Source organism: Leptonychotes weddellii, chromosome 5 (assembly GCF_054177405.1).
Source record: "Leptonychotes weddellii isolate Sample4059 chromosome 5, ASM5417740v2, whole genome shotgun sequence".
Lineage (NCBI taxonomy): Eukaryota > Metazoa > Chordata > Mammalia > Carnivora > Phocidae > Leptonychotes > Leptonychotes weddellii.
The window spans coordinates 150,463,425-150,479,147 of NC_138373.1; the positions used below are offsets into that span (position 1 = coordinate 150,463,425).

The 15,723-nt window shown below is 53.7% G+C and overlaps 1 protein-coding gene across 1 annotated transcript in view; it reads left to right on the forward strand.

Annotated features, from left to right (window-relative positions):
- TRIOBP (TRIO and F-actin binding protein) overlaps nucleotides 1-15,723 on the forward strand; it is a 54,099-nt gene that overhangs the window by 14,165 nt on the left and 24,211 nt on the right. The window contains exons 8-12 of the mRNA XM_081822430.1: nucleotides 1-1,446; nucleotides 5,648-5,762; nucleotides 6,476-7,621; nucleotides 10,305-10,382; nucleotides 12,761-12,898. Of these exons, the coding sequence (XP_081678556.1) occupies nucleotides 1-1,446; nucleotides 5,648-5,762; nucleotides 6,476-7,621; nucleotides 10,305-10,382; nucleotides 12,761-12,898 (2,923 nt within the window). The remainder of the gene's footprint in view (nucleotides 1,447-5,647; nucleotides 5,763-6,475; nucleotides 7,622-10,304; nucleotides 10,383-12,760; nucleotides 12,899-15,723) is intronic.

Here is a 15,723-nt window from a genome sequence, read left to right on the forward strand (position 1 = left end):
TTCTTGTATTCAACAGAACATCCCCAGAACCTCTTCTACCCAACGGGACAACCCTAAAACCTCTTGTATGCAATGGAATAACCCTAGAACCTCTTATACTCAACGAGACAATCCACAGTCTTCCTCTCTACGGGACAACCCTAGAACTTCCTCCCCTCGATGCTGCACACAACGGGACAATCCCAGGAATTCTTCTCCCCATCGTACTAACAAAGATATTCCCTGGGCCTCCTTTCCTCTCCGCCCAACCCAGACTGAAGGCCCCCGAACCTCTTCCCCATCTCGCTCCAAGCAAAGTGAGGTTCCCTGGGCCTCCATTGCCCTTCGGCCAACCCAAGGGGACAGGCCTCCTCAGACCTCATCTCCTACTAGGCCAACTCTGCGCGACCCACCTCTCTCCTCCTCCGGATCTACTCGACACAACTCACCATCTCCGGCCGCTTCCTCCTCCCATAACCCCGGCCCCCACAGTGCCTCCCGGACTTCTTCACCTCTGTACCCTGCTACCTGCGGGGCACCCCAGACCTCTTCTGAGCCCTCCCAGCCTCCATGTTCTGTGTGTATTGGGCATCGGGATGCCCCTCGAGCTTCCTCACCTCCTCGCTATTTGCAACATGACCCCTTCCCCTTCTTCCCAGACCCCCATGCACCTGAGAGTGAATCGCCCCACCACAACCCCCCCTATATACCTCCAGCTGTGTGCATTGGACACCGGGATGCCCCCCGGGCTTCTTCACCCCCCCGCCACACCCAGTTTGACCCCTTCCCCTTCCTCCCAGACACATCAGATGCTGAGACTCAGTCCCCCCAGCATGACCCTCCTCAGTTCCCCCCACCTGTGTGTATTGGGTACCGTGATGCACCCAGGGCCTCCTCCCCACCGCGCCAGCCCCCAGAGCCCTCCCTGTTATTCCAGGATCTTCCCAGGGCCAGCACTGAGAGCCTTGTCCCCTCTACAGACTCTCTGCACGAGCACCCCACATGCCCACCCCCCGTGTGCATTGGGCACCGAGATGCACCCTCCTTCTCGTCCCCACCACGCCAGGCTCCTGAGCCCTCCCTCTTCTTTCAGGATCCCCCAGGGACTAGTATGGAGAGCCTGGCCCCCTCCACTGACTCTCGGCATGGCTCCCCAATGCTGCCCCCCCAAGTGTGCATCGGGCACCGGGATGCACCTAGAGCCTCCTCCCCACCCCGCCACCCCCCCAGTGACCTAGCGCTCCTGGCACCCTCACCTCCGCCAGGCAGCTCGGGGGGCTCCCGGGGCTCAGCAGCCCCTGGGGAGACCAGGCACAACTTGGACAGGGAGGAGTACACCGTGCTGGCTGACCTGCCCCCGCCCAGGAGGCTGGCGCAGAGGGAGCCAGGGCCCCAGTGCAGCAACGGGGGCCGCACCCGCAGCCCTGGCCGCGCGGAGGTGGAGCGCCTCTTCGGGCAAGAGCGCAGGTGAGCTCAGGGCGGGGCCAGCTAGGTGGGCTGGGGAGGAGGCTCGGCAGCAGACAGGTGGAAGGTTCACAGGCTTAGGTTGGCAGATGGAAAGGGTTCAGACCCCCACCCTGCCACTGACTGGCTGTGTGACCTTGGGCGAGTCACTTCATCTCTGTTTCCACATTTTAGGAGGTTTTTTTTTTTTTTTTAAAGATTTTTAAAATTTATTTATTAGAGAGAGAGAGAGAGAGAGAGAGCGCAAGAGGGGGTAGGGTTAGAGGGAGAAGCAGACTCCCCGCCGAGCAGGGAGCCCGATGTGGGACTCGATCCCGGGACTCCGGGATCATGACCTGAGCCGAAGGCAACCGCTTAACCAACTGAGCCACCCAGGCGCCCTTTAGGAGGTTTTTTTGGACAACCGAGTGATACTGTGTGTAGCCTAGTGGTTAAGAGCAAAGGCCAGGGTCAGGCGGGCTGGGTTCAAATCCTGGGTCAAACCCACTCCCCAGACTGTGTGACCTGCTAAAGTGATTTAACCTCCCTGAGCCTCAGTTTCCTCATCTGTAAAATGGGGAGAATGTTAGTACATTAAATAAGGTTAAACTCTCAAACCCTTTCTTTGATCCAGAATCCCAGGTTTATTTATTTATTTTTTCCTTCTTACCTGAGGGAAAAGAAAGTACCTATGATTCTTTTCTGCTTTTTAAAAAATTTTTTCAAATTCTTTTCTTTTTTTTTTTTTTCTCTTCTACTTTAACCAAGAAAACTCATGGGTCCCCTTGAATTTCAGAAAAGAGATGTCAGTTTAAAATGAATGGCCAAAGCCACATATTTTAAATAAGAGAACTCGTAGAATTACAAATTTTGTAGAAGTTAAATGTCACTGTCCTGGGACATGGCAACAATGCCGGAAGTCCAGTCCCAGTATCCCGCAAGTCTCTTTGGTCAGCAGGGCCGCACAGGTAGTTTATGACCCAGAGCGTCTGCTTTGGCACAGCTCGGGGAGGGAAAACATTTCCTCCCCATCTGGCTGAGATTTCTTTCTCCAGCAGTTCCAGCCCCAGAGTTTTCAAGGACCGGGCTGGAATACCATTAGTTAAGGTTAAAAGAACCCAAAAAAGTAGGTCTGGAAGTCTCAAAACTTACAGTGTATAATTCAATACATTACAGTGTATTTACTGAGATAGAGTTGTATAGCCACCCACAACCTAATTTGAGAAACTTTCCATCACCCCGGGAGCAGGTAGTATTTTGCATTCCAGAATTCTTCCTTGTTTTCCTTGGGGCAGTATTTTCTCTTAGATTTGAATCTACTTGAGAAACCTTATCTCTTACTCTTCAGATTTCCTTCTCCGGTAAGTTTTATCCATTTACTACTCAGGTGACAACCCCTGGGGTCTCCATCATTATTGTAATTCTATCTTTGGTCTTTAAACAAACAAAAAACACACATTTTAATTTTTCTAGGGCAGTTTTAGGTTCATAGCGAAATTGAATGGAAAGTACAGAGATTTCCCATTCAGCCGCCCTACACACACAGTCTACCCCCACTACAACAGCCCCCACCAGAGTGGAGCATTTGTTACAAACCGTGAACCTACATTGACATGGCATTATTACCCACCGTCCATAGTTTACAACAGGGCTCCCGTCTGATGGTGTACGTTCTGTGGGTTTGGACAAACATATAATGGCACGTATCCACCGTTATGCTATCATGCAGAGTATTTAACTGCCCTAAAAACCCCCTTGTCTTTGGCCTTTTTTATGATTACTATTTTTGGTCCAGTATCAGTTTGCATACCTTTGATTTTATCTGATAATTCAGCAGGGACACTAAAGGTCTTTATACCAGAGTTATATTTTCTTCTTTTTCTTTTTTTCCTTATGGTGATAACTTTGAGAGAGAGAAAAGGTTTATAATAGAAGTCAGGAATATAGGGATATAGTCAGGAATATAGGGATATAGTCAGGAATATAGTCTTGTTAACCGTTTAATTATTTTTCCATAGATACTTCTATTCATTTTATTTTACTCTCTTTGAAGTTGTTTACCTTTTTAAAGCTTTATTGCAGTATAATTGATAGACATAAAATTGTATATATTTGAAGTCTACATTTTGGTGAAGTAGACTATTTACTATTAATCAAGACTTTATAACTCTACTGAGTACGTAAGTTATTTTCTCTTGTATGGCACTTTTTCCAAATAGAAAAACATTTGTCGCCTGAAGATGAAATTTTAAAACTATTTAAATATCTGTAAGGGACAGACTGAAAGTTACGAGTGGGTGGCTAGAGGGCCGTGCTTTTATTTTCTTCCATATATTCATTCAACATGTATTTATTGAGCATCTACTCTGTCCAAGCATTGTCTAACTGAGCCTGGAAAATTTCTCTTAAAGGGCTATCCCATTAAAGCATTAGGCGTTTTGGCTTGATAGCTTCATTCTTCCCCCTCTAGATGCCTAGGAGCCCGGAGCCAGGAGTAGTTTTCTCTGTTATCCTCCCCAACCTAGTCATTTGGAGCTTTCACTATGTGGAGCCCCCAACACCTGGTTCTGGGGAAAACTCCCCCTGAGGCCTCAGATCTAACAGAGCAAGGAACCCTCCTCGTCTCAGATAGATTAAAATGATCAGGCAGCACTTAAACTCAGAAACACTGACTTGGGTGGAGAACTTTGGCTTCCTGTGAGTCTACAAAAACTCGACTTACTTTATGGGTCTGGTGTTTTTTTTTTTAAGATTTTATTTATTTATTTGAGATAGAGAACGACCATGAGCAGGGGGAGAGGCAGAGGGAGAGGGAGAAGCAGACTCCCCACTGAGTGCAGAGCCTGATGCGGGGCTTGATCCCTGGACCCCAAGATCATGACCTGAGCCGAAGTCAGATGCTTAACCAACTGAGCCACCCAGGCACTCTATGGGTCGGATTCTAATGACATTGGCAAAAGCCATAGACAACAGCAACAAAGCCCAAACTCATAATTCTTTTACTCTCTAAAGCCTCTGTGGAGTTTCAGTGTAGTTCCCAAGGGAGAGGCAGGCTGAAGGCAAAGCACAGGTCTGGTGAGCAGAGATCCCTCTTCCCTTTTGGCTGGCTCCGTTGGGGCTCGGCACCGGGTTGTCTCTTTCAGGCTTCCCTCAGTTCAGTCCAGCCATTAGAGACCCAGCTCCCTTTGTCCATTTAGATGAAGTCAGACCTGTTGAAATAAACATCCAGTGGAGCTGCTGAGTCTTGGGTTTTGATGCCCTTACATACGGATGGGAGAGGTGTGCCCAGATTCTGTCTGGTTGCTACCTTTCAACAGAGATGTCATGTTAAATATTAACAACCACAGCTACCCATTGTTAAGCAAGACAATGAACTGGAGCTAGGGACTTTTTACAGCTTACAGGTTATCTCTGTTGGATGTGGCAACAATGCCTGGAGTCCAGGTGTCTTAGAAGTGACATTTACGTGAACAGTTTACATTGGCCTTTCTGGAAATGTAGAGGATGTTTCTTCCTTCTGATCTTGCCCAGAGCTCTTTTACTGACAGCTAGGAGGGCCTGGAGTGTTCAAGGCTAAGTGCTGGAACCCTCTTAGTTACCGAGGGGGAGGAAAGATGGGCCTGGGAAATCCCAAACTCACCATGCAACAGGAAAAGGGCAGAAAGAATGGGATATGGGGGTACATAACTCTCTGCATCTCCCCTCCCCACCTCATGGGGTGCGTGAGAGAAAGTGGGATGGTCAAGTGCTTGGCACCTGGAACATAGGAAGTGCTCAATAAATGTGTGCTGTTACGATCACGTGTGCCCAGTGCCTGGTACACAGTAGGTGCTCAATAAATCTTAATTCCCGCAAGGTCCGGTCTAACCTTTGTCTAGGGGTGAGTGGTGGGCTACTCGTGGGGTGGTGGTCAGAAACAGGAAGTACTGAGTGAGACAGGAGGCAGTCAAGGCCAAGGCTAAGCCCCCCATCCTGTGCTTACCCTTTTTCCCACTTCATTGCCCCCTGAGGTAGACAGATTAGAGTGGTCGACCATCCTCATTTTTCAGAAGGGGAAACTGAGAACCTGAGAGGATCATTCCTTACTTAGGGTCCTTCAACAAGCTCATGGCGGGCCCCCCAGTCTCCCACATCTCCTCCCATTGGGGCGGGAGTAGAGGAACCGGGATGCTGGGAGTGGGACAGCCCCAAGGGCCCTCAGAGGGGCGGCTGCATTTGCTCATAGGAAGTCCGAGGCACCGGGGGCTTTCCAGGCCCGGGACGAGGGGCGGTCGCAGCGGCCCAGCCAAGGTCAGAACCAACTTCTCCGAAGACAGTCCAGCCCTGCCCTCAGCAGGGAGGTGAGCACTGCCAGTCTGCCCTGGGCCCCTGCAGCCCCGAGAGGTGGGCCACTGCTTCTCCCCTCCCCCAGGTGCCAGGCAGCAGTCTTGGGAAGGGAGGTCCTTTATGAAAGGGTCCGAGCCCCAATCATGGGCGTCCAGCTTCCCCCTCTCCCAAAGAGCCAGCAGCTCTTGGCAAAATTGAGAGGGACCCCACATTAGTCCTTTGTAGATGGCCCTTCCATGTTGTCACCCTCCTTCATTAGGCACCTGCTATCTTGAAAAGCTTTCAGGGAGAGCCCCGGATGCATCATTCCGGCTTTAAGGGCTATGTCTTCCAGGGTGGCCATTCGTATTTTTAAAGAAACTCTTAGAGAGCAAGGCCCGACCCAGTGGAGTGGGGTATTGGTAGTGGAAGTTCCGGCACCTGATAGCGCAGGTTGGAATCAATATCTTGGCGGGGGGCGGGGGGGGGGCGGCAGGGAAGTAAGCAGCGTTTTAAAGATCTCTTTCTGAAAGTGAGGAGATTGGGTGAAAGGGAAGAGCTGATCCCCGCCCCCCACCGCCAGGGAGGGAAATCAGGGACCCTAGGTACTTTGTGGCTTGTTGTCATCCAGGCTGCTGTGAAGACAGCCTGCCTCTCTCCAGGCCTGGCAAAAGCCAATCTCTGTCCTAGAGAGAGACCGCCCAGTCAGGGTCCTGGAGCCTCACCCACCCCCTCACCTCATCCTCAGGTAACCAAGCCCCTTGCGAAGCAGGCAGAACCGGCCCGGAGGAGACAAGCAGAGCCCCCTCATCCCAGGAGCCCCGAGAGGCAGCCTGAAGGGGACCGGCAGCTCCAGGGGTCCTCGCTGCCCCCAAGGACATCAGCCAGGACCCCTGAGAGGGAGCGACGGACAGAGAGACCTTTGGAAAGTGGCCGGGCGGGCCCAAGACAGCCTCTGGGGGGGTGGCAGAGTCCAGAGGAGCCTCCAGGAACCCAGGGCCCTCACAGACATCTGGAGAGAGGGTGCGGCAGCCTGCAGGAGGGCCCAGGCCTGGGGGGCTGGCAAGGACTTGGGGAGCCCCACCGGGGGGTTGCCAAAGCCCCAGAGGGAACTTGGAGGGGCCCTCTCAGGGAGTCCGAGGAGAGCTGGGGGCAGCTGGGTGGCCCCACCGGCCACAGGGGGCAGGCAGAGGCCTGGGAGGAGCCCCCCAGTAATGGGTTGTGGGAGTCCCCCGACAGGTCAGCTCAGAGAGGTTGGGGCAGCCTGCAGGACCTGCCCAGTGCTCACCAGCTTAGGAGCCCCCCAGAGAACTCCAGGATAGACCCAGCAGAGTTCTTGAAATCCCAGAGGCCTGAGACACCCACCACCATGGGCTGGGGGGCTGAGGGAACGTGCCCACACCTGCACAGCCCTGAGAGGCAACGTGAGCTCGACGGGAGGGACCTCGTGGGCCTTCTCGGGGCGCCCAGAGAGGGGGCCTGGGCCCGCACGGAGGAGTCGACGCTCACCTCCCACCTTCCCAGGTTGGGCTGGGAAGGCCTCCTGGAGCTCCTGCAGGCCCAGCTGTCCCGCAAGGACCCAGCTGGACACTGGGGTACCCCGGCCCCGGCTTCAGGGCCAGAGGTGGGTTCCCCAGGCACAAATGGTGCCCCAGAGCTAGAGCGACAGGGCCAGCCTGATAGCTGGGAGGAGTCCACCCTGGTCAATGGACAGAGCGCTGGGCAGTGGCCCCAGAGCTCCGCCCAGCCGCCCAGCCCTGCCTGCATCGCCACCCAGTGGCCAAAGACCAAAGTGACGAGTGGACCAGAGACCTCAGCTAAGGCTGGTCTGGAGGAGTTGGGCCCGCTGGGAAGCAGGAGCCCTGCAGAGGGTCCCAGCTTGCCAGACTGGGAGGTAAGTCTGTCTCACGTGCAAGGGACAGCCTGAAAAGCCGCCCCACCCAGACAAGGATCCTTAGAAAGGCCTCCCTTCGGCTCCTGCACGCCCTCCAAGGCTCAGCCCTAATCCTCCCTCCTGACCAACACTTTCCCAACCACCCAACTGGGCAGCAGTGATAACAACCCACACTTTTTGATGACCAGCATTTACTACCCGCTAAGCCCTGGTTTGGGTATTTCTGGGTATTTTCCTCCTTTAATCTCCACAGCAACCTGATGAGAAAGGCACTGTGTATTCACAGATCAGGAACCTGAGGCACAGAGAGGTTAAGCTACCTGAGATCACACAGCTAGTAAGGGCTGGGGCTGGGGTGAGGGATCCCGCGGGACGGCTCAGCGCAGACCACCCCGGGGCTTCAAGCAAGGTGCTCTGCCCAGGGCACTCCCCCTTCCCGGCTGTGCAGGTCCTCTTCTGTGGCCTCTGGTGGTTCCTAACTGACCCTGGCTTGGACCACAACCAGTGTGGTCAAGTCCCCTCCCCCTGCCCCATTTGAAGTTCCTCAAAGTCAGGACAGCTTCACTTAGCCCTTTCTGGCCCCTACCAGCTCCTCTTAGGCACAGAGAAGAGGTTGCACAAATGCTCGTTGGGTTGAGTGGGCTGCTAAGCCAGGCTATTTAAATGAGGGCCCGTGTGCAAGGCAAGCCCAGTGCCTGGCATGGAGTAGGAGCTCACCAGGTCCCTTCCCTGCCTCCTTCGCTCCAGGGGCAGGGTCACAGAGTCAGTGGTACTCTGGTGCTGCCCGGAGCATCTACCTGAAGCTGGTGGCTGGGGAGGGTCCTGGAGGCCAGAGCGGGGCAAGCTAGCCTCAGCTCACTGGGAATGTAGCATGCACTTTGGGGCACCCAGCCTCTCTTGCCCTGTAAAATGGGACCAGCTGCTTCCCTCATAGGCTCCGCTGGGGTGATTTGGAGGCTCCTGCTCGTTCATCCAAACGCCCTCACTTCCTTGATGTCCAGCCCAATGCCGCCTCCCTCCTGGACAACACTATACCGGGTTCTGAGCCTGGTGTCTTACATCCTTTGCCACGTATGCCTCAGCCTGATAGAAGGCTCAGCCACGTCTGGCATTTGCCGGGGGTCACGCATGCATAAATTGTGAGAAATCAGATCAAAGCTTCAACTCCAAAGCCCCAGCTTTTAACTGCCATGTTGTGAAGCCTCTGAGCGCAGGGTCCGACTGGGGAGCCCCTTCCCCTGTATTTCCCTGAGGCTTTTATCTACTTACTCTCCAATTGATTCAATGCACACGCACCGGAGATGCAGGGATGAACCAACTTGGTCCTGCCCCCCTGGCCAGAGGGGGATTGGGGAATTTGGAGCCCCTGCCCAAGAAGCTGTCACATTTGTCAGGGAGGTATATGGACCACAGGCAGCTCAGGGAGGAGGGGTGCTATGGCCCAGTGGATGCTGGGACACTGCTGCCTGGCCTGGTCTACCGGAAAGTGTCTTCCCTAGCACTTGCTCCCTGGTGAGGCTCCAGAGTCCCTGGGAAGTCAGCCATGGCCACTAGGGAGGGGTGGGAGCACCAGGTGCTTAAGGGCATTTCACGAATGACACCGAAGAGGCATTTACCAGGTTGCTGGGGCACCAGTTGGTCACCCTCTATGCAAATCCTTGGCATGGCTTCCCGCTGCCCTTCCTTCCACCCCAGATTTGCTCTCTACTCCGTGGAGCTGGCTGCAGAGCTCTGCGGGCACATCTCCCTACCTTTGCACGTGCCTTTCCCATTGCTTAGGATGCTCTTCCCTTCCCTCTTCTCTCACCGAACACTTGTTCATCGTTCAAGTCTTAGACCAGGTGCCCTGTTTTGAGATATCTTCCCTGAATACTCACCCTACCCCTACGTTGGAAATGTTTCCCTTCCAGGCTCGGTAGTTCTGTCATTTCCCCCATAAGAAAGAGGAGCCCCCTGGGGGTGGGAGCTGCACCTACTTTATCTCTGCATTTCTGGCTCCTGGCCCAGGACGTGACACAAAAGAGGAGCTCAGCTCAATGGATGATTGATCAGTGAATCCATGAATGCTTTGAATGCATGCAAGAAACAAATGGAGGATGGGTGGGTCAGTGGGTAGATGATGGATGAATGATGGACAATATGGGTGATGGACAGATAAATAGGTAAATATGATAAATGATAAAAAGATGTTGGGTGGAAAGTTAGGTGGGTGATGGTGGAATAGATAATGGGTGTTGGATAGATGATGTTGCTTAGATGAAAGATGGGATGATGAACTGATGGATGGATGAGTAGAATATGTATGGATGGTGTGTGGAAGGGTAAATGGAATATGGATGATGGGTGGTGAATGAATGTTGGAAGGATGAGTAGAATGATGGATGGATGGATGGATGGTTGGATGGATGGATGGATGTTGGATGGGTTGAGAAAGGCTATATGGATGTAGGATGGATGGATAGAGGATGGATGTATGAGTGGGATAATGGATATTGAATAGGTTAGTGAGTGGATAATGTAGGGTAGACATTGGTTGGTTGGATGGATAATACATGGATCTATTGATATTGAATGCTAGATGGATGTTGGATGGATGAATGATCAACGGGTGGGTAAGAAGGTAGATACATGAATGGAACCTGGGGAATAACCTGAGCTAAGCTGTGTTCTTTCTTATCTCCAGTTCCAGTCAGAGGAGCCTGAGGAGTCAGAACCAAGCAAAGGCCAAGACTCACTGACCGACCAGAAGCAGGCAGACTCGGTAGTTGGGTCGTGGGTGTGGGAACATAGGGAGGTGAAGGGAAGGGAAATCAGACTGGAGGTGGGCTGAGGTCCTCTGATGAGCTCTAGGGTCATCCAGACCAGGGTTGGCTATTCCATGGCGTCATCTGTGTGCATGGTAGGGCCTCTAGAGGAGGGGCTCCCGAGGAGCTGGGCAGCAGAGCTACCTTCGGGCCTGGGGACCTGGGCAGGTAAACGATCCTGGGGTCAGAAGCCCAGGGCTCTGCTTTTAACTTGCTAGAACGTCTTGGAAAGTCACTCTCCCCTTTTCTGGGCAAATGGCAGTTTGACCCCGATGGTGTCTGAAGGCAAGGCCCTTCTGGTTCTGGAGGGCTGGCCAGGCAGGGAGAAGCGGTAGAGATTCCAAGAGCTGGAGCCAGGAGGTGCTGCCGTCAGCTGAGCCTGGATGGTCTCCAGGGTCCGGGGCGGGAGAGATGTGTGCAGGGGGTGGGACCCAGTGAGGCTGCTGGGAGGCCTGGCTGCAGCTGGAGCACATTGCTGCGCCCCACCCCTCCCCACAACCTGCCAAACAGACTGTTCTCATCACCCTCGGCCTCCAGAGAGGTGAGGTCAGCGCTGACAGCCTGCGGCAGCGGGAGGCACGGAGAAGGAGACAGGCTGCTTGCGGCTGTTCTTTCTTCATCCTGCTCTTGTTCCGCTGTTGCTGTGCTCTGCCTGAGAAGCCGATTGGTGGTGGTGGGAGGGGGGGATGCATCTGTCTGGCAGCCTGGAACCCCCGGTCTGGCCCTGCCGCTAATCAGAGCTGGGCGGGGGGCGGATTCTGCCCCTCACTGTGCAGATGAGGAAACGAGTCATCCCAGGTCACGCAGCCAGGCAGTGACTGACCTCCAACTAGAACCTGGGGCTCGGGACCCCCATCCCGCAGTCCCTCTGCTGCCTGGATGTTGCTTCCTGGCTCTGTCCTGATTCCCCACGTGGCCTCCCACAGTGGCAGCAGGATTCTCATTGCTTGGTGGCCCATCTTCCCGTCTGTGACATGGGAGGGGACAGAGGACTGGTCACTGAAGGCGCTTCTTGCTCTCACAGGGGCTCTGGCACCTTTGCTCTTCCTTTTTTCTCTGGGTTATTTCTTCATATTTCCTGGGGCCAGAGTTTTGTGAACAAAGAAGAAATAGCAATAGAGGGGTCCCCCTATAATCTCCACCAACATGGAAACCTCTCTGCAGCCCCAGGCAACCTGGATTGGACAGAGCTGATGACTGGTTCACTCGCTCGTTCCTTCATCCATCCATCCATCCATTCATTCCTTTATTCACGTACACTTAGCCAGCACCTTCTGCATGCCTGGGTGTAGGCCAGAAGTAAATTGGAGTGCATGCAGCTCCTGGTCCAGTGGCCGGGGCTGTGCTGGGGGAATGTGGTGGGAAGGTGGGGAGCAGTCCTTCCCCCGAAGCCTTCCCGGGCCTGTGATTTGATGCCTGATGTCCCACTGCCAGATGGTCTCTGGATTCTGAAGAGTGGGGACACCTGGACTCTGTCCTACCTCTCTGCCAGTAAGCTGCTGGGGGACTTTGGAGAAATGCCTCTGCTTTGCTGGGGCTTGTCCCCCAACAAGGATGACTGCAAAGGGGGCACATTTGGGGGCTCTGCCAGGGGTGGCTGCAGAAGTCTGTGTGATTCATTCCTTTCATAAAGGGGGGAGGGGAAGGCAGATGGGAGCACTTGTGTGACCTCTTGGTGCCAGACGGGTTGTTGCCATGGGGGAGATGGACCCAGAGTTTCCACATCTTTAGGTATTGCAAGAGAAACTGGAAATCGGCGGTTATATGTTAATCTCTTGTTTCTTTAACATTGGAACCTAACGCAAAATAATCTGAAAACCCTATGCAGGCTGAACATATGTCGGGGGTCTGCACACCCTTCCTTACTGGCCACCTGTGGTTTGACTTTAGGGTGGCGAAGTGCACGTCTCCAAAGGTGCTGAGCCCCAAGAGCCCTATCAATCAAACACCCTGTAGTGTGAATGAGTTAACACGCTTTTTTTTTTTTTAAGATTTTTTTATTTATTCATTCGAGACACAGAGATAGAGAGAGAGAGAGCATGAGCAGGGGGAGAGGCAGAGGCAGAGGGAGAGGGAGAAGCAGGCTGCCCGCTGAGCCAGGAGCCTGATGCGGGGATCGATCCTAGGACCCTGGGATCATGACCTGAGCCGAAGGCAGACGCTTAACCATCTGAGCCACCCAGGCGCCCCAACAAGCTCTTTTCTTGGCAGTTCTGTGAGACAAGAAAGATGGGCCTTTGAGGTGGGCATGGCAGAATAGGCAGGGGAGACTAGTCCGGGACCCCCCCATCCCACCAAAGGGACCTGGGGGCCAACACTGGACCCTATTTGACAGGCAGACAAGAGGCCAGCGGAGGGCAAGGCTGGGAGCCCACTCAAGGGCCGACTGGTGACCTCATGGCGGATGCCCGGGGACCGTCCCACGCTGTTCAATCCGTTCCTGCTGTCTCTGGGGGTTCTCAGGTGGCAAAGGGTAGGCTGGCTCCAGCGGGGTGGGAGGGATGAGGGTGGGAGAGAGGGGGAGGGGAGGAAGGACGTTGGCGTTAGTCAAAGGAGGGAGAGTGGGGGCTGAGAGGGGGGACTTGGGGCTCCCACATGAGAAAGGAGGGATGGAAGCACAGTCCTAAGGGCCCCGTGGTCTCTGCAAATGAGTGGGATTTCCCACCTCCAGGACAGGACTGGGGCTGTTTTCAGTTTTTGGGGTGAGGTGGGATTGAATAATCTACATGGCTGAAAGCTCCCAATCAGCAACTGGGCCAAGGGGAACCAGGTTTTCGGGGGGGAAGGGAGAGTGGGATGGCCTGTGGGGGGCTCTGGGATTGCAAAGTGTGTCTCAGACCTGGGCCTGAGCCAGTTTCACAAACATCTGGCATTACGTAACCTACCCCCTGCCCTGAGAGGGCTGTAAACACTCAGGCCTCTGGTTCAGGGTTTCCTCAAGGGCAGGGAGGGGAGGCAGCTGTGACTCGCTCCCTCCTGCCCCCTTCACAGCAGAGACAAGGGGCCTGGCCTCTCCAGGGGCCACTGGCTGGCTCAAGGGCTCTCTTCTCTTAGTGACAGGCTGACTCTTGTATTCTCATTGGCCCTGGGTGCAGCACTAGGCTGGGCACGTTAGGGACAGTACACCCATTTTGCAGATGAGGGGATGGAGGCCCACGGAGGTGGGCTGACTTGCTCGAGTGGCACAGCTCGGGTTTAGAGGAGCTGGCCTCTTGCTGATTTTCCTCATTCCCAGATGAGAGAATGGTTGCAGCTAATCACCCGAAGCCTCAGTGGCTACATCTGTATAATGGGGAAAAGTCTCTAGTGATTCTCAGAGCTGCAGAGAGAGCTCGGGGAGATCAGGATGCACAGAGGTGGGATGGTAGGGGGTGGGTGGCGTCCAAACACTAACTTTCCCAGCCACTTCATGATTTCCTCTCTGCTGTTTTTGGGGGTTAAGGCACTAGGGTGATCGGACAAACATGGTTATCTGGGCAGGGTGGTACCTTCAAGCCCTGGGCGGGATTTACCTTATCACACTAACTAAAGGTCACTAACATGGAGCAGGCCTGGTAGGAGGGAGCAGGTAAGTCCCTGGCGGAGAGAAGGGCAGAGAAATGGGGAGAAGGACTCAGGAGTAGTGCTGCTGATGATAACCAGAGTGATGATAATAACCAGCTCTGTGCATGACATGCCCGATCGCATTTAATCCTCACCACCAGGCATACTAAGTACGGTGCATATTGTCCATTTTACAGATCAGGAAATGAAGCTCGGTGAGGAGAGAAACCATTTGTTCTAGGTCACACACGGGGCAGAGCTGAGATTCGAACCCTGCTTGGGCCGACTGCAGAGCCCTCCCGCCTCTGAGCATCCTGATCTCTAAGCCCTGCTTGCAGCCCCAAGAATCTCCACAGATTTTCCCCATTACACAGATGTGGCCATGGAGGCTCTGAGTTGGCAGATGTCTTCTCATCTGGGAGGGAGAAAAATCAGGAGCTACGGGACGGAACTGCCAGCGGGGCATCCCAGACAGTTACTTAGAGCAGCTTCAAACATCTCTTGGGTTGGAGAGTGAAATCGGTCCAAGGTCAAGAGCCAGGAAGCTTGAGTTCTGTCTCTGTCACTAACATGTATGGCTTTGGGCCATCGTCACCCTCTCTGAGCCTCATGATCTTATCCTCAATAGAGTAATGGTTTGAGATGGATAACCCCGGAGTTTGGTGGCCCTGGGTCCCTGGGTCTGTGCCATCTCTGTCCGAACCAGGACAGTTTGTGGTAAGGGAGTCATTCCTTCGTTTGTGCATGCATTCATCGGAACTGTGTTTACTGAGGACCTACTGTGGGCTGAGGCCCTGGGCTGGCCTCCAGGATATAGACAAAAACACTCTGTCTCTGCCCACAGGAAGCTCAGTTTGGTGAGGACACTGACATGTAACTGGTAAGAACAATGTGGTCATCCCTTTAGTGGCCAAGTATATAGATTCAGGGAGCACTGGACCAGGAGATTCTAAATCTGTGCTGGGGCACTCTGGCTTCCTTTGGACTGAGACGTGGAGGGTGAGGAGGCATTTTCCAGGCAAACAAGGGGATTTTGGAGAGAGGAGAGGGAGAGTGTATGTGTGTGTTGGGGCACAGAGGACAGGAAGAGAAATGTTCCAGACCTGGCAGGGAATGCAATGTACAGTCCCATCTGAGGTACAAAGGACCTTGCTTACTCTGAGAATTCCCGGTGGCTCCATGTTCTGTATCCCGAGCATGTAAAATGTGTGTGTATAATGATGGAAGACAACAGGCAGGGGTCTGATTATGATGGACGCTGACTGCCTGGCACAAGAATGCAGAGCTGATCTACTAGCACTGGGGAGGTGTTGAACTTTGAGCAGGGGAGTGATCTGATCGCTGGGTTGAGGGTACTACAAGAGGAGTCCCAGAGGCCAGGAAAGCAGCAAGGAGGTTGGTGCTGCCAGGGGCCACTGGGCCAGAGCCCTGGTGGCTGGTGAGGTCTTCTGTTCATTCACTCACTCTACCAAGGGCCAAATGCCTGAGTGAGGTACAGGGGTAGAGTGGGAAAACAGCACGTGAAAGCAGGAAGGCCAGGTCTGAAGGAAGATAGGCTGGTTCTTGGACTCATTCCTTAGGGTAGAGGAGAGGCACCCAGTGGGAAATGTGGGAAAGAGCTTCAGCTCCCTGGGCCTTTGTTTCTTTATCTGTGAAATGGGGAGAGTAATTATAGTTATGACAGCAATAATTTTTGAACTCCAAAACTGAGCTGTCAGAAAATTGAAATGGCAATTATTCCAAGCTCGCCTGCCC